General features: G+C 40.8%; 1 protein-coding gene across 27 annotated transcripts in view; it reads left to right on the forward strand.

Moving 5' to 3' along the window:
* Nucleotides 1-19,577, forward strand: part of POGZ (pogo transposable element derived with ZNF domain) — a 65,221-nt gene that overhangs the window by 1,160 nt on the left and 44,484 nt on the right. For 20 of the 27 annotated variants that reach the window (XM_008170333.4, XM_065574726.1, XM_065574728.1 and 17 more), the window contains exons 2-3: nt 11,240-11,364; nt 13,318-13,476. In XM_008170333.4, the coding sequence (XP_008168555.2) occupies nt 11,241-11,364; nt 13,318-13,476 (283 nt within the window). In that variant the 5' untranslated portion in view covers nt 11,240. The remainder of the gene's footprint in view (nt 1-11,239; nt 11,365-13,317; nt 13,477-19,577) is intronic. The other 7 variants (XM_065574738.1, XM_042843347.2, XM_042843349.2 and 4 more) reach the window with 1 other exon arrangement.

The following is a 19,577-nucleotide window of genomic DNA, read 5'->3' on the forward strand; positions in this document are numbered from 1 at the left end:
CCCTTAGCCTGGCTGTCACTCTCAGAGGGTACCCCTTGGCCTGAGTGCCTCAATGAGGGGTTGCTCTGGCCATACTTGCTGCTCCCCAGAGTGGAGGGGGTTGGGTCTCCTTAGCCTGCAAGCCACTTCCCTCCAGGGAATGACTGTGGCTCCCCTCAGCCTGGCTGCCTCAATGAACCTGGAGGTCCCCATAATGTGCTTTTCGCTCCTCCCAGCGTGAGGTGGAACCATTTAGCTTCTTCGCTGCTTTTCCCCCTTCAGAGCGTCTGTTTTGGGTGGGTGTCTGAGAAACCTCAGACACCTGCCATTAGGGCATCTTTTAACTTGCCCTCTGCTTACCCCATTTCACCAGGTTGTGGCGTGAAGAATATATGGGGATGGGTACAGACATCAACATCCCACATGCACCAACAACAAGCTCTCTGCTTTGTGAACTTGGCAGCAGTTGCTGTCACCAAGTCACATCAAGCAGGGCACAAGTGACTTATTCTTGTGAGGCTGCCATTCCTTTTGGTGGACATCCTGCAGGCATTTGAGACTAATGGCCCTGATCCATATCCCACTACCTGCTGTCCAGTAGTTTGGAGGTCACAGAAATTAACAATCTGCCTCACGAGGTGTATCTCAATGCACATTTCTAAATCACACATCAGTGTGAATTACACAAGACACTACTTGGTTCATCCACCCACCACATCATTCCAAATGGCCTCCGGCCCCTATCTGTTTGGAGTCCCAGTCTGGGTTGGGGTTTTGCAAATGTTCTGGTTTCTCTCCCCCCTCACGCCCCTGCTTATGTGTATGTATGGATACATTGTTAGTAGTTATGAGCATCACATCACAAATGCCCAGACACTAATTACTCCCCTTATTTTTCAACTGGGTTCATATGGCCAGACCCCTGAATCCACAAAGAGCCCTATGGAAGTCAGTGGGGTTCTTTGTAAATCCTCCTGCACAGAGCCATTTGCAAGATCAGTGCCAAAGTTGATGAGCATGTTATAAGAACCTAGACTGAACAGACTTGCTGTTCATGGGCAGGCCCAGTCTCCCAGCAAGTCTCTCCCATAGCCTGGATCTCTTATAATTTTGGGGTCTCATATAAAGCTAGTCTAGATGCACAAGTATGTCAGAAAGCAAGTTAAATACATTTTTTTCTTTTCCAGTTCAAAATGTAAGAGCAGATGATAATTTAATGTACAGTAATAATACATTTTAATTAATAGCTATCCCACACTTGAAAGCCTTTAATAAAACATGTAACAAACCAAAGTGATAACATTTGTACACATTTTAATATGCCCTTTAAAGTAATCCTGGTAGCCAGTGAACTAAAATGAACCACGTCAGCCAACGAAAAATAAATTTGCCTTGCCCTAGAGGAGGTAATTGTTAGACTTTGACATATCAAACAACTCTCCCACCCCTCCAAACTTCACCTGAGGTGCTGTAAAAAGGGTCAAAATAGTGATATCGACAACAATTAAAACATCATATAAAACCCATTATAGATTCTTTGCTTTTCGACTATCCAGTCTGGTATCAGTTTTATATCCAATATGCTGCCTTGGCAAAATACTCCTTGAAGTCAATGGGCGTTTTGCCAGAGTAAGGATTGCAGGATTTGTCCTAATAGCAGAGGAATATATCCTGCCCTAATCATGGGGTTAATTTATTATATGTTATTAAGAAACATTCCAGTGCCATCAATTATCATAGCTCTTATAAAGATAAAACATGTTCCCTGCCCCTGAATGCTTACCATCAAAATAGGGGGACGACATGCAGAAGACAAGAAACAAGATGACAGTTTAGGTGAGGGGAGTGTGTGGAGGCAAGAAGGGAGGTGGGACGGAGAGAATAGATGGGCTTAGAGGAGGGAGAGTAGTTAACTCAATGCATTTATACATTCCATTTATGTCTAACGTTGTCCTTGATAAAGAACCAAATGAAGCATCATTAGAGTTTTAGCTTTGTTTTTCAAGTGAGGGGGTTCAATTTTTTTTTTAACTTTATTTTGTTTTCAGGCCTATCCTGGTCTTGTTTTTTAGTAAATGGGAAAGAAAATGTAAGTGGCAATTACATATTAATGCAGATGATATTTTTTCACACTGAGAGAAAAACAACAATTGCGGGAGAGGACTGAAATATTATATTATAAGTGCTCTTGAATAAAATCTTTGGTAGCAAATCCAGACTAGTGTAAAAAAATGGTGATGAACTTGTTTGGCAAGGAATGTGCACAAAGCTTATATAATTTAGTGTTAAAAATTAATCTTCTGGGATACAGATAATTTTGGGTCAAATCCTGCAATTCTTAGTCAAAACTCATTGGATTAGATTTTACACTAGTGAAGGGACAGAGAGAAGGCAGTTTGTGCATCTACTAATTCAACCCTATTCTTAGCTAGGACAGCCCAAATCATGCATCTGCTTCAGTGGCCTCTGTGGGCATTTTTGTAGGCACAGAATCATAAGGGCACAGGTGTGTGCTGGACATGCCTCCTGCCCCTGACACACCTCCTCTCCTGTCCCCATCCCAGAATGCCCTCTGATTGAGAGCCTGAGAGCGGTTGCAAAGATCTCCTGGAGAGGCTTTCACCTCCTTTGCACCAGTTTATCTTAGTTGGCATAAGAGGGGTTGCAGGGCAATGATGAATCAGGGCCCATTGCCTTCAATGGATATTTTGCCTAAGACTTGCAGGATTCCATCTCTTTGTGTTCAAATTAAAATTATCCTGCCATATTCTTTGGGGAGAAATAAATCCAGACTTTTAAATCAGGGTTTATAGGTTTGCTGTGTTGTGTTATTTCCATGAAGAGCATTCAATCTTAAATTGCAAACAATGGGCCATGAGTGTAAGATCCCCGTTGGAATCAATGCAGAATTTTGTCTAAAAAAATAATTAACAACATGATATGGTCCAATACTTAGATTGATCATCCTTGCAGGTTCCCTTGTTTTAAAAGATAACTATCTTCGTTTTATACCCTGTAAATTTAGATGAAGTCAAGTACTTCTCACCATGTTTGTTGTATTTGTGAATAAATTTTTTTTAAATTAAAATCCACATTTGTGAGCATTAGTGGTGGTGAATGTTGTTTAAAATGACATAATTTGCAATTAATTAATTTGGGGGAGCTGAAAGGTCAGAGACTGGAAATCTGTTTCCATTTTGCTTTGATTCTGGTTTTAATAATGAGGAGGGCTTTATGTTGAGTGAGAAAGTATTAACTAGTGGTTTCATCAGGGGACCAGAAGTCAAAGCTCCTTGATTCTCTTTAAGTCTCTTATATAAATTGCTATATTTGATACTCGGCAAGTCAATTCACATCTCCTTGCCTCAGTTTTCCCCATCTATAAAATGGTTATAAAAATACTTCCCTACTTCATGTGGATGTTGTGAGGATTAATTAATGTTTGTAAAAAGCTTTGAATTTCTGGAATAAATGACACTATAGAAATAGAAAATATTATTTAATCTTAAAATAAAGTTGTTTTTTAACCCCCCATATAGTAGGATGGATATTCACTTTGTGATCCGATATTCTGTCCCCAAGACTACCTGTGTTGGAGATGAGGTCACTATTTAGCAGAAAGTGGGCCACCAGCAGTAGCCTAACATGTGCTGATTTATATAGATTTATTTTTTTAAATTAAAAACTTTAAATAAAGCTTATACACTAATAGCATGTCCTGTCATGCAAGCTTTCAAGAATACTGTAGAGAGAATCTTGAATTTGCAGTCCTTAAAAAGTTTTTGTATGGGGGGATCTGGGGGTGTAACTCATTTTGTGTCAAGTATTATAGACTTGAAAGAGAAATAGTAAATATAGGTTTCAGAGTAGCAGCCGTGTTAGTCTGTATCCGCAAAAAGAACAGGAGTACTTGTGGCACCTTAGAGACTAACAAATTTGTTAGTCTCTAAGGTGCCACAAGTACTCCTGTTCTTTTTATAGTAAATATATAATCTCATGACCTAGATATCAATTCAGTGAGCCACAGCTGCCTTAGTCTACAGCTGTCATGTAGAATCCAGTACCCACAGGTGCTTCTGATAAACACATTTGGGACCTGATTCTCTTCACTTACTTACATCTGTATAAATTACTGCTAACTACATTGAAGTTAATAGAGCTACACTAGGGTAAAAGTTATATTAGTTGAGAATCAGATCCTTAATTTGTGGACTTTTTGGTGGTAGGATTTGAATTAACTGAATTTTGTTTGGTGAGATGCTTTTTGAAGGTTTAAAAATAGCACTACATTTTTAAAAGAAAAACTCTTCTTCTTCCTAGCCTTTTCCTCAAGCTTTCTGGAGAAAAATGGCAGTTCATAATTGTTACATTTTATATCTATCTAATTGTACAGGATGGCAGATCATTAATTTTAATAACTACAATTGGAGCCTAGATCAGATGCCAAATTTCAGTTGAAATTAGAAAAGAGACAAGCAGCTTTTTGCTGCTAGGCGAGAAGGAAAAAAGACCTTTTTCAAATTTAGGGTAATCTGTCTACTTGGATGCAAATTCAAATTTTTATTGCTGGCTCTCCACCAGTGAAGGTAGCTGTTTTAGCAGAATGTATAATCAAATGCTAACCTTTTTAATACAAGAACATAATGACCATTGGCTTAATGATTTTTTTCCTTGTGGTAAAGATGAATATGAGCCATGTTGGTCCACATAAGCCAAAGGGGCCATATTTTGTAATTGTGCCAATTAATTATGTATAATTAATACACACTGGCTTTCAACACTATAAAGGTCTTTTCCCACATTTCAGCTGACAGCAGGGGGGCGGGGGGAAATGCATCTAAAATGTTTTATTTCTCGTAGTATATTTAGCACATTTAGTGATTGTTGGGTTTTTTTTTTTTTTTTTTTTTGGCATCCATATTTGCAAGCAAGCAATCTGCCAGTTATGAGCTGAAAAGCTAAATGTAGAGTATTTATCACTGGGATTAATCATTTTATTGAGCAAGGGCTTCTTACTTACAAAAATATTCAAGATCAAAGCTATGAAAAACAAAGCTGCTACATTGTAGAAGAGAGAAGACATTTTCTTAGTTGAGTTGATATGAACAGATGAAATACCACGCACTTAATGCAAGTTAGTGTCAAAGGAAGCTTGTAGCTACAGTCTCTTTAACGTTTTACCTTAGCGTCTTTTGAATAATTATGAGGTGTTGAATTATGTATTCTTAATAATGTGTGGAAAGATTTCCTTAATGTAATTTTAAACTTCATAGCTTTTACCTTACTGGATAGACGTACCATGCATGCTTTAGTTTACAGATCTGACTGTCTGTCTTAAATATTTATAAAGTGCCCATCAATATAATGTCTAGGCACTGTTGCTCATTTAGTACGGAGTAATATGACTCCAAACAAATGGTTACTGTTTTAAGTGTCACCATTCTTTTATTATCTCAGCGGAGCTTTATTGCATGGAATTCTTTTCTAGATGTTTCTAAGAGGATGAATATTTAAAATCACGAATATGCAGGCATTTGTTAATTGAGACAATGATCTACTAGAAACATGTATAGATCTATCTCACGATTTTGGATTTTTTAAAATAAGTTCAAATGTAATTATTATAAATTTGTACCAAATGAAATAAAAAAATTGTATTTAGGACATATAGAGTCTTATTTTTTCCTGCTATGCAGAGCTTAAAGGTAGATTGATGCTGCAGAGCCTTCTTTTGTTTTATTTGTCAGGGTGTGTTTCCTTATCTTTTGTCATCCAGAAATGATTCTTATTTTGAATGAGGGGGAGTTTGGTCTTGTGGTTAATGCACTGGACTAGGACTTTGGAGACCTGGATTCTGTTTCTGGCTGTGCCAAAGACTTCCTGTGGAATATTGGGCAAGTCACTTTGAGTCTTAGCATCTTTAAAATTAGGAGAATATTTCCCTACCTCCTGGGGTTATTAAGATAAATACACTAGTAATGTTTCTGAAATGCTCAGATACTATGTTGATGAGTGCTCTGTAGTGATACTTAAATAATAGAAATAGCAGAGGTGATATAATTCAACAGAATAATTTACTTAAGAAAAATAGTTTTCCCCTGAAAGTGATACTGGAGCTGGTTCCATATTGTGAGAGATCTTCACTTAAGTTCTTATGAAAAACACTTGTTTAATTCATTTTAAAGGAATACAGAAGCCTAACATACTAACTCTAATGTACAATTAGTCAAGTGCATGATGATGAGTTATGGATTTTTTTCTAATGTTTTATTTGACAATTAAGATTGACTTATTATTTTTACCAGTCAGCTGTTCATTTGTTGTATTTTCCCATTGGTTACCAGGTTTTTTTATTCACCGAACAAGCTTCTTTTAAGCAAATATTTGTATGAGTTCAGTGGACATATGGAGTAACGGGGTTACTGAATGGACACATGGTTAAACAGATGTAAAGGAGATTGGTTGTTCTAAACTGGAACAACCTGGCTCAAAAAGTATGTTAAATTTATGAACTTTTTGTTCATTATCTTGTCAGGAGAAAAAAGAGTAAACTATTGGGGTGAATTGATCATTTTTCTTAGTAGGGATTCTCATAGCAACAGCTACATAAATGCACTTGCTTGTTATTTGCTAGATATGCAAGAAAAGCAGTAGTAGCCATTTTGTTGATGAATGTGTACAATTTCAAATCCTCATTCTGTTTTTTTTCTTTTACTTACCTCCCAGTGGAGTTATGACCTGTCTTTGTCATGTAACTTAACATACTTGTCTTGAGTTCCTGGTATCCTGTAAACATTCTTTGATTAAAAGAGAAAGAAGTGAAGAGTAAAAAAACCCAAAATATCATAAATAGATGTGATGAGGAAAGGCCCAGTCCTGAAAACCCTTACTTATGTGAATGATCCTTGCTCAGACATGGCCGGTTATAGCAACCGCCACACACCCCCTCCTGCCCAGGAGCCACATGGCTCCCCACACCTGCTTCTCTCCTTGGGAAACCTTGTAAAGGAAATCTAGTGTCAATCCAGCACTTTTCATGAGCACTAAATCCACAATGTTTTCAAAACTGCTTTGTACTGACATGCAAATTTATCTACTTAAATAATTAAAATAAAATGTCACGGATGGAGCTGCACAAAACTTGGCTGCTGAGTGCTTGCTAATGAAAAATTACAATTTTGAAACAGTGTATCCAGTTCTTTAAGCCTACTCTTCCCCAATGGAATATGAACACTACATTTTACACCAAGTGCCACATTTTGCCCCCCCCCCCCTTTTTAAATAAAAGGATGTCACAGATCTATGCCATGTAAACTTCTCACGATATGTAATGACAATCTGTTTTCCTACTAATAGATATTTGTTTCAGGTTTAATGCCTATTTTATATCAATCTATTAATTTTGCAAAGAGTTGTCACTTCAGGTTATATTTTTAAATACATAAACATATGTTTTAAGAATGATTAAAAAAAAAGATATTTAGACGAAGCCCATATCTCTAGTCATGTGCAACAGTTTGTTTTTTACCTCCGTACCCTGCTATCGTACAGATATGAAAGTGGAGAAAAGTGGGGGCTACTGCTATTACTCTGAATAAAACTGCATGTGACCTAGTTAAGCTTCTAATCAGGTCTATGAACTAATATTAAAAGATAAAATGGTTCAGTACTTTCCCCAAGTTGATTTTCATGCTTAACCACATACCACCACTGTGTTGCCCTAACAACCTAACCCTCTTGAGTTCCTCTGTTTTTTAATATAATTGCAGAGTATTTGTTGTATCCCATAACTCATTGTTTCCTTGTGTATAGTCTTATTTAGGCTTTAGTCCTGCAAACAGTTATGTATAACTTTACTCTGTGGAGTTGGTTCATGCGCTTACTACCCAATCTCTTCTTCTTCTTTTTTTTTTTTTTAAAGAAGTCCCATTCAAGTCAGTATTGTTACCCCTTTTTTGATGGAAGTGATAGCCAAATTTCAGGGTTCTGAGGGATGTTTCTTTTGGGAGGAGAAATTGATGATCGAGTCAGGTATCTTTGGTGCAATCCTGTTTATTTACAAAGAATTACAACATTCTGCTTCCCTGAAACCAGGAGGAACCAAACAGCGGGAAATGGTTTCTTTTGTCCACAGTTCCAAGCCCCTTTCCAGTCAGCAGCACTTAAACCAAAAGCTCTCTTCCTAGGCTTCTCTAAGGGCCATGCTGGTTCTGGATGTATCCTTCACCACTTCAGAGAGTCTGTCTGCTCTAGTGCTTCTGCATATCTCTCTCAGACACTTACATCCCCCCTCAGTACCTACCAGGATGCTCAATCCCTGCATTTGCTATCAGCCTTCAGGAAGACCCCTTAGCCAGCACGGTCCAGTCACTGTTCAGGCTTGCCATGCTGCTTCAGTTCACAGGTGATGGTTTCCATTGTTTCAATTATCAGTAAACAATGGATCATTTAATGGTTCCCTCATTTAGCCTGAATGGAAGGTGTTTAGTACACCAATTGACCCCACCCAGGTCTGTGATCTATTAACATCACCCAGCAAACAGATAACTCATAAGCAATCATGACTGAATATTTGGATGCATTAAAAACCATTCTCGTTTAGACAGTTGCTTTCGAGTGAGTTATGTCCTGAAGTTTGTGAGAGATACAACTTTTGTTTGGCTAGAACTTTGATTGTATTAGGAATAAAATGACTGTAGCTCAATGATCTGAGTTACATTTCCAGTTTAGTCCCAGTATGATTACTTAATCTATGGTATACTGTATAAAATTAAAATTGCCTTACAGCAGCAAGTTAATGAAAACCTGGGTCTGTATTTAAGCATTCTGGTCAGCTCTACTTCTGTGGCTATTGATAACACAAATTGCCTGTAAATGAGCTGGATTACTTTCTTGCTTGTCTTCTATTGTCAGCTGTTTACTTTGGCCAATCTGTCTCAGAATGTTTCTCATCAGATTGAATGGCTGTCAAATGGTAGTAGAGATGACAAAATGCAATCACAACAGTCTCCTCTTCCACCAAAACATAATCAAGAGGAGAAAAATCCTTTCTGCAAGTGTGAAGCCTCATTTAGCTATGCTACAGAACTGCCACTTGTTTTGCTTTCGGCCCATTCAGGTGGGTCTATAGTAGATGGAAAGGACAATAGGTTACATCAATAAAGCAAGCTTGAAGATTAGGAAATAAGTTTTCATGGTAACCTATTAAAACCTCTTGTTTCTTTAAAAAAATGCAATACAGTTTTTGAAATTACTGGTTTGGGTTAAAGATTTCTAAGGCCATGTCTACACTATCCCCGTGTGAAACTCCCCGCCCGCCCCCAGCGACATAAGTTTCACCAGCTTAAGTGGTGATGTGCACAGCGCTGTGTCATTGGGAGAGCTTCTCCCATTGACATAGCTACCGCCGCTCATTGAAGTGGTTTTATTATGTCCACGGGGGAGCTCTCCCCCATCGGCATAGAGCAGCTCCACAAGCGATCAGTATCAGTACAGCTGTGCCTCTGTAAGCTTTCTAGTGTAGACATGGCCATAAATATGCCATTAAATTGAATTGAATTTTTTGGTGAACCACATGTCAAGATGGAGTTTAGAGACTCCTAATTCCTGCTAAATGAAACAATGCAGAGCTAGTTCTACAAGAATGATGCTTCCATTTTGGTTGGCCCAGGAGTTATCAAGGTGTAAAGCCCTATTGGAGACCTATATGTAGAACTGAACAGTAATAATGAAAACCAGCTTTTTGGAGGCCTGATACTGACACTTGTCTTACCATCTGAGAAGAGACATTCTTTGTGATGCTAGAGGCTAATATCAAAAACTGTAAAACAGTTTCCATCTTGTTTTAATACTGGCTTGCTGGTCTGAATGTTTAGATAACTTAAAGATGTACAATCTATAAGTGTTAGTATTGCATTCCTATATGTGTCACTGAGGTCTAAATTAAGTATAACCACACAGGAAAAAGACGTGGCCATTGTTGTAGACAGCTCAGTGAGAATTTCTCTCTGATGTGCAATGGTGGTCAAAAAAGCAAACAAAATGTTAGGATGTGTAAAGACTGGAGTGGATAACACTGAAAAATATATTACCACTGTATAAATCCATGGTACACCTTCAGCTGTATTCACTTCTGGTCACTGTATCTCAAAAAGATGTAGAAGAAATTGGAGCTCAGAGAAGAGTGACAAAAATGATTATCAGGAAGGAGAGAGTTCCACATGAGGAGAGATTAAAATGTTTGGAATTGTTTACTTTAGACAAAATATAGATAAGAGGGGACATGATAGAGGTATAGAAAATGAATGGTGTAGAGAAAGTAAATTAGGCATTCCAATTTAAAATTATCATAATATAAAATCAATCAGTGAATTGGAAAGGAAATGATTATAAGACTGTTAACAGGAAATCCACTTTTTTTAAAACTAGCTTATAATCGACATGTGGAACTCTTTGCCACAAGGAAGCATAGTGTTGACAGAGATGGCTATAGGAGCCTGCTGGGGAATTAGTGGCTGTGAAAGTCTGCTAGTGGGGAGCTGAGGAGGATTCTGGACAGGGTTGGGGAGCAGAGGCCTGCATTTTTGTGTGTGCACATCTTGTATGCATTTAAGATTGAAGTTTTCAGCCTTCAGTTGTCACACACATACTGAGGGTAGTCAGGGAGTGCTCAAAAACCAGAAGATAGACCAAAAATCATTATTATTTTTCAAATCTCCTGATTTTTTAAAAATAAATTTGATGAATTTGGGGATTCTGGGTCATGATTTTTGAACCATCAAGGTTGGCAGCATAGGCACTGGGGGCAGGAGCAGGGGCAGGAAGAGGCGCAATCGGGCGGGAAGAGGCGGGGCAGGAGTGGAGGCTTGGAGGAAGGGGTGGAGTGGGGGCGGGGCCTAGGGCGGAATCTGGGCAGGCACCCCCTGGGAACTGAGGAAGTTGGCCCCTATGGTTGGCAGTACTGAAACAGAAATGTAAAGATTTGAAATCCTGATGTTTTAAGGTAAAAACAATTTTCTTTTTGAAATGGGAACAAACAAATCCATTTCAAGTAGCATGTGGATTAAATTCTAAAACACAAGAAAGAAAAAAGTAATTTGCAGTTCCAAGTTTCACATTTTCCCCCACCCCAGTGAAGAAATAATGGACATTACTAGTGGATCTGGAATTAGGATTCTTTGTTTTATGAGACTTCTGCTGTCTGACGAAATCTAGTTTTCTCAACACCCAATAAAGGGGCTTTCCTCTCTTCCCTTTACAGGATGGCAGACACCGACCTTTTTATGGAATGTGAGGAGGAGGAGCTGGAGCCATGGCAGAAAATCAGTGACGTGATTGAAGATTCTGTTGTTGAAGATTATAATTCAGTTGATAAAACTGCTACGGGTAATAAGCTATTTTAGTATAGAGTTGTGCAAGATACGGATGTTGCATAGCACAGTATTTATATTTAACTAATCATTGAAGTTTCCCTTTATGTGCTGTTCAGTAAATATTTAGCTATCATATAATACATATATTAAAATATAAATTTTCTGAACAGTTAGAAATTCCTGATATGTAACTGTGAACAGAGCTTTCATATGGCTCTGCAGGAGCTGACATTCTGGTGATACTTCAGCAGACTGGACCTCCTACTTATTAAGAGGCAGGAAATGCAGTTTAACAATGGAATTAATGTACTGAGATTTTCAAAGTTATTTGAAGGTATGATTTTTTTTGGGGGGGGAGGAAACTTTGGTTAACAGTTGTTCATCTATTGTTAAATCAACCAAAGTGATTGTTTTAAAAAGTACCCAATTTATAACTTATGTAAGAATAATATATTAAATAACATTGTGGGTATGTGTGTATATAGTGCTTTACATTTTACAAATACTTTTGCAAATATTACTGTTAAGTAGTATGCTCATTCCAACAGCTTTGAAAAGCTGACTCTCCCACTAATTTCAACAGCAGACTGCATTTCCTATGTCCTAGCCTATATTATCAGGCTGTCAAGATGGCAACCTGTGTGGTTGTTAGTTACTTTTAAAAATCACTTTATTTCACTATTTTAACTGATTTTGGCCTTGATCGTGCAGGTGCATGTATGCTTAACTTTAAACACCTAAGTAGTTCTATTGACTTCAAAACATGCATGCTTGAAGGATCTCAAGTCCTTACTGTTTATAATTAAATTTGGTGATTAGAATATCTTTTTATTATATTGTTGTTTTTCTTTAAGAGAAATGTTAAGACTAATTTAAAGGGACTTAATAGGTAGATACAACACTTCTCATTTTTCAGTTTTGATTTAATAGTTTGTTATAATTACCCAATCTAGGTATTTGTATAAGAATGATGCATCGTAAATATTGACTTGAGCTGTTATGAACATGCTGAATGGGGCTGGGTATAAAGTAATAAATATTGAAATTGGGTAATTATCACTCGATGATTGATTTAAAATTCAAGAGTAGAAGTAACATGAATAAAATCAAAAAATATTTACTCACTATCCTTCTGGTTCATCCCAAATTCTTGAGTCTGGAGTGTGTTGTGGGTTGTTGTTGTTTTTTTTAAGTCCTTTCCTAGCTGTGCATGTGGGTGGAACAGACTGGCATATTTAATAAATTAGTCTTTTGTTTGGCCATTTGAATTGCTTTTTCTTGGCCTTTTGGCTAAGATCAAGAATAGCATCAGTTTAAATATCTGGTACTTTTAGGGACTATCTCATGCTCTAGTTCAAGGGTAGTTGGCCTATTGCCTCTTTAACTACTATGAACCTAGGTTTTAATCCTGTTATGCAGTGCTCTGGAGGTGTTCTTGGCAGCTAATTTTTTAACTTCTTTTGACTAGCTGCTTTTTGCATCTTGTTGTTAACATGGGATATTTGGGGAAGGATTCAACACCAAGGCTTTAACAAGAAACCACAAGCTAGTAGATGCTGGGTATGTTGGTAGGTGAGTAGGATAAGACACTGTCTCCAACAGGGAGGGTGTAGTTCTGCTGCTTTTTGGTGCCATCTGCTTCTTCATGCTCTTCCGGCCGAAGCAGAGCTAGAGGAAGATTTCTGTGGCAGACAGAGTGGCATCAGCAAAGAGAAAACGATCCAGTAGGGGATGGGGAATAATCAATAAGTAACAATGGCCTTGAACTGGCCAAATGCCTTTTTTGCTTGTGTTGCTTGGTAGGAAATACTGGGCTTAGAAAACAGGATAACTGAAACTACAGGTTTTACTTAGTGTAATACAATAGCAATATGCCCAAACAGCATGCTGTTATGGCATCTCTGCAAACATTGTAGTGTCTCTGTGTCATTTTTCTAAATGTGACTATGAAATTCCTTCCTGGCAGTTTCAGTGAGTCTGCAGCCTGTTTCTGCCCCTCTGCCGATTGTTGCCCATGCATCCATAGGAGGTAATCTCTCTACAGCTACATCGGTCAGTAGCAGTGGGGCTCAAAACAGTGACAGTGCTAAGAAGACACTAGTGACGCTGTTTGCAAACAACAATGGTAAGCAGAAATGCTTTCAATATGTTATGGGTGCGGGTGTTCAGGGGGGAATGTTAGGCCATAATGGTAGCTATATGCTCTTGTGCTTGTGAGCCTGTGAGATTTCACAAGCTAAGTAGGAATGGGTCAGGTTAGTACTTGGATGGGAGACCTCTTTTAAAAAGCGTAGGTTCTTTGAGTGCTGTCTCTATGGGTGCTCCACTTCAGATGTTGGTGCACCCTGGTGCCGCTGATCAGAGATTTTTGGTAGCAGTGCCTGGTCGGGATGCGCATGCGCAGTAGCTGTCTTGCAGTACTGTTAACACTTCATCTAGCGCTTGCGCAGCCCGACCCCCTCAGTTCCTTCTCAACTGTCCTTGGCTGCGGACAGAACTCAATCGGCTGTGTCAGAAATTTACCTAGAAAATGATTTGTAATCTTATTGTTAAGTTTAATTCCCAGTAGTTAGTTCATAGTTAGTCTTAGGTTTCCGTTTAATGACTTAGACCAGGGGTAGGCAACCTATGGCACGGGCGCCAAAGGCGGCACGCGAGCTGATTTTCAGTGGCACTCACACTGCCCACGTCCTGGCCACCAGTCTGGGGGACTCTCTGCATTTTAATTTAATTTTAAATGAAGCTTCTTAAACATTTTTAAAATCTTATTTACTTTACATACAACAATAGTTTAATTTATATATTATAGACTTATAGAAAGACCTTCTAAAAACGTTAACATGTATTACTGGCACGTGAAACCTTAAATTAGAGTGAATAAATGAAGACCCGGCACACCATTTCTGAAAGGTTGCCGACCCCTGACTTAGACTTTCCCCATTTAAAAAAAAACAAAACAAAAAAAACAAATCTCTGAGAGCCTTCCTCTTCGTTTCTATCTCCTTGTACCATGACAAAATTGGACAATGAAAATGCCAGGCTTCCCTGGTTTTAAACGCTATACTTTGTGTAAGGAAACTATGCCTGTCTCCGTTGGACGCTCACAGTGCATCCATTGCCTGAGGGAGATGCACATCCCTCAAAAATGCAACCATTGGAGCAACTTTACAGCCAGAGTGAGGAGGGATTGGGATCTCAGACTTACAAGGATCCTTATGGAGAAATCCCTAACACCACCGTCTGTCTTGGAAAAACCCCATCGGGGATTCTCCGGGTGCCTCCCCACTGGACAGGGCGAGTTCCCTTTCCTCCAGAAAATCGAGGAAGAGGGCAGCATCTCCAACCCATGGAGAACTGCTGAAGAGGAAATGGTCTGTAGCATAATCACTACCTTCGGTGCTGACGGCCAGCGGGGTGAGCATTTTTGATGCTCCAGGCACCTCCGGCACCATCCATACTGGGACCTCTTTGGCAGAGATAAGGAGTCAAGTAGTAGGCACAAATTGGCCTCCTCTTCCACAGCATCGAATACCCCGAGGAAGAACATGGTGCCAATAGTGCCTCCGATTACCATGCCACCTCCACTGGTGCCACATGCTACGGAGCCGATGCCTGAATGTACTAAGTCAGCACCAACCAAGGCCACACACAAGCGGGCAGGACCGACAGGACCGACCTCACAGGCATCTACACATAAAAGCACGGCACCGATGCCCATTGCACTGCGCTTCCTCACTCACTCAACTGACATTGAGATAGCATCCAAGCCTGAGTCACCTATACTCGGCACCGACGGTTCTCCAGTGCCGATTGCACTGGTACCGATGGACTCACCTAATGCCCAGCAATTTTCAAGTGACAAGGAAGATGACCTAGAAGAGGCACTCCTGTCCATCAGGCACCGAGCCTCCGCCATCGCACACAAGTACCAGGGACTGGTTACACAGGGACATGCCCTGATGCCTTGGATACGGTCTCCCACAGTATTCTTGCCAGCAAGTTAAAGTAGTATGGTCTGGATGAATGGACTATAAGGTGGATAGAAAGCTGGCTAGATCATTAGGCTCAATGGGTAATGATCAATGGCTCCATGTCTAGTTGGCAGCTGGTATCAAGTGGCGTGCCCCAAGGGTCAGTCCTGGGGCCAGTTTTATTCAATATCTTCATTAATGATCTGGAGGATGGCGTGGATTGCACCCTCAGCAAGTTTGCAGATGACACTAAACTGGGAGGAGTGGTAGATATGCTGGAGGGTAGGGGTAGCATACAGAGGGACCTAGACAAATTAGAGGATTGGGCCAAAAGAAATCTGATGAGGTTCAACAAGGACAAGTGCAGAGTCCTGCACTTAGGATGGAAGAATCTCATGCACTGCTACAGACTAGGGACCAAGTGGCTAGGCAGCAGTTCTGCGGAAAAGGACCTAGGGGTTACAGTGGACGAGAAGCTGGATATGAGTCAACAGTGTGCCCTTGTTGCCAAGAAGGCTAATGGCATTTTGGGCTGTATCATTAGGAGCATTGCCAGCAGATTGAGGGATGTGATTATTCCCCTCTATTTGGCATTGGTGAGGCCTCATCTGGAGTACTGTGTCCAGTTTTGGGCCCCACACTACAAGAAGGACCTGGAAAAATTGGAAAGAGTCCAGCGGAGAGCAACAAACATGATTAGGGGGCTGGAGCACATAATTTATGAGGAGAGGCTGAGGGAACTGGGATTATTTAGTCTGCAGAAGAGAAGAATGAGGGGGGATTTGATAGCTGCTTTCAACTACCTGAAAGGGGGCTCCCAAGAGGATGGATCTAGACTGTTCTCAGTGGTGGCAGATGACAGAACAAGGAGTAATGGTCTCAAGTTACAGTGGGGGAGGTTTAGGTTGGATATTAGGAAAAACATTTTCACTAGGAGGGTGGTGAAGCACTGGAATGGGTTACCTAGGAAAGTGGTGGAATCTCCTTCCTTAGAGGTTTTTAAGGGCTGGCTTGACAAAGCCCTGGCTGGGATGATTTAGTTGGGGATTGGTCCTGCTTTGAGCAGGGGGTTGGACTAGATGATCTCCTGAGGTCCTTTCCAACCCTGATATTCTATGATTCTATGGCTGGCTAACCCATGGATGTGCCCACCTATACCATTCCCAATGCACTGGGTGCAATGGGACCCATGGGAGGTCTACAGATCTCAGACCCAAAGACCTCGCACCCCACAGAGGCAATAGATTTGCCTTTCTACAGTGACAGCCACTGAGCCCTCGGAGGCGCATGAGGATTCCAAGGATTTGGAGGATTCCAGTACTCAAGGCTGCTCACCAGCCCATAACCCATCTTCATCTTTGGACGAGGCGGTAATGCTGCCTCCGCCTACTGTCGCAGATGACTCAAAACGATTCCAAGACTTATTCAAACGGGTTGCACAAAGTCAGAACATCCCTCTGGAAGAGGTGACTGAAAAGCAACATCAGCTCTTAAAAATACTACACCCAGCATCATTGACAAGGATAGCACTACCAATTAATAATGCCCTGCTGGAACTGCAGAATCAGTATGGCAAACTCCAGCTACCATACCCCCCACGGGCAAAGGGGCAGATAGGAAATATTACGTGCCCAATAAAGGTATGGATTTCCTATTCTCGCCCCCTCAACCAAACTCCTTGGTGGTGGATGCGGTGAACCTGCGTCACAGGCACCACTGGCCAAGATGCAATTTGACAATTTGGTCGAGGGTCTGATCGACCTCCCCTAACAACCAGCACATATTACACAACCTATCCAGATGTTTGGACACCGACTAAGGCCATTTTACCGAGTGTGGGCATCCATCACCACAGATCACTGGGTATTGAGATAGTATGATCTGGTTATACCATCCCACCTACTCATCCCTCTTCAGGGACTCTTCTCACGAGCATCATCTATGAGAAGAAGTAAACTATCTTGTACAGCTAGGTTCCATGGAACATGTTCCAGTACAACACAGAGGGAAGGGGTTCTCCTCCCACTGCTTCTTGACTCAAAAGAAAAATGGAGGATGAAGACCCATTTTAGATCTCACAAGACTCAACAAATTTATACATACCCACAAATTCAGAATGGTTATGCTGAAGTCAATAATTCCGGCATTGGGAGAAGGGGACTGGTTTTCAGCCCTCGACCTACAATATGCATATTTTCATATTGCTATACACCACGCACACAGACAATTCCTACGGTTCACAGTTGGGAGAGACCACTTTCAATACAGGGTGTTACCATTCAGACTCTCAATGGCTCCAAGAGTCTTTACCAATACCCTCGTCATAGTAACAGCACACCTACGTAAACAGGGAATTATGATATTCCCATACTTGGACGATTGTCTGTTGAAGGGTCACATTCGAGCAGAAGCAATACACTTCACATAGAAGAGTATGACACTTTTCCATACCCTACAGTTACAAATAAACAATAAGAAATCTACTTTAGTTCTGGTTCAACAACTAGAATTCATCGGAGCTTACCTAGACTCGATAGAAGCCAAAGCTTTCATTGAACAGATTCTCCAGAATGACCACTCTTTTATCCGTAGTCACAAACAGTCCAAGGGTCTCTACATGCACTTGCCTACAACTATTAGGACACATGGTGACCTCTATCTTTGTGATCAAGCACGAACGACTACACGTGCGCAGTCTCCAGGGATGTCTGAGCACAGTCTACATATCACGCAAGCACAGTCTAAACAGACTACCACCAAAAGTCATACAGTCACTACAATGGAGCATAAACCCATGCAATATGTGCGCAGGTGTCCCGTTTCACCAAGACCCAACATCCATCCAGATGCCTCACTGATCGGATGGGGTGTACACTTGAACCAACACACAATCCAAGGGAAATGGTCTCCTGCGGAGTCGTTATTACACTACAAGCAGTTTGAAATGAGTGCCAACATTCCCTACCAATGATAAGAAACAAATCACTAGGAATAATGACAGACAACGTAGCCTGTATGTTCTACAAAACAAGCAGGGAGGAACACGATCTCATTCCTGTGCACAGAAGCCATAAAATTATGGAACTGGTGCATTATCCACAATATTGCCATTACTGCGTCGTACCTCCCTGGGCCAACAGAACACAATGGCAGACACATTGAGCAGACAGTTTCCCCAAGAACACGAATGGGAACTGAACAATGACATCGCACAACACATATTCCTCATGTGGGGGTCATCGCACATCAGTCTGTTCCCAACATCACAAAACCGCAAATGTCCACGGTTTTGCTCATGAGCAGGACTAGGACTGCAATCCCTAGGAGATGCCTTTGTCATCCGATGGAATGTGCCCCTCCTGTACGCATTCCCACTGGTACCGTTATTATCCAGAGTGATATACAAGATACGGACCAACAGAGCCAGGATTGTACTGATAGCTGCGACATAGCCCAGACAGACATGGTTTCCATACTTGAACTGCACTTTGCACCCCATACACCCTTCTTCTCCGTTGGGATCTTCTCTCTCAGGATGAGGGTCAAGCTCTTCACCCGAATCTGGGAAAACTCCACCTGAAGGCATGGCTCCTCTATGGTTCCATCACGACAAACTAACCTGTTTGGGAGAGGTTTAAAAGTTGTTGCTAAACTGCAGGAAACTTACCATGCCTACCACTTACCTCCATAAATGTAAGAGAGCCTCCTCATGGTGTCATGACAGCCACATATCAGCACTTACAGCGCCGATACATTCGATTTTGGAGCACATGTTGCATTTGAAACACTTGGGGTTATCTATTAGTTCACTTAGATATACCTCGCAGCCATAGATGCTTTCCACCACAAGATAGATGGTTTTTCAGCCTTCATGCACCCCATTATGAAACACTTACTTGCAGGCATTTAGAACATGTACCCTGAAGTCTGCAACCCTACATCAGCATGGGACCTAAACCTAGTCCTCCAAAGCCTTACCAGAGCCCCTTTCGAACCACTTGCTAACCTGTTCTTTACTACATTTATCAATGAAGGTAGCGTTCCTGGTCGTGATCACCTCAGCACGTAGAGTGGGTGAAATTGGGGCCCTCATGGCCCATCCTCCTTGTACCATATTCTTTAAAGACAAAGTGACTATGGGACCACACCCTAAATTCATACCAAAGGTACCTTCATCATTCCATCTCAGTCAGCCTATCCATCTACCTGCGTTTTACCCTAAGCCAGCTGGGTCTACACAGGAATCTATTCTCCA

Source organism: Chrysemys picta, chromosome 20, assembly GCF_011386835.1.
Source record: "Chrysemys picta bellii isolate R12L10 chromosome 20, ASM1138683v2, whole genome shotgun sequence".
Classification (NCBI taxonomy): domain Eukaryota; kingdom Metazoa; phylum Chordata; order Testudines; family Emydidae; genus Chrysemys; species Chrysemys picta.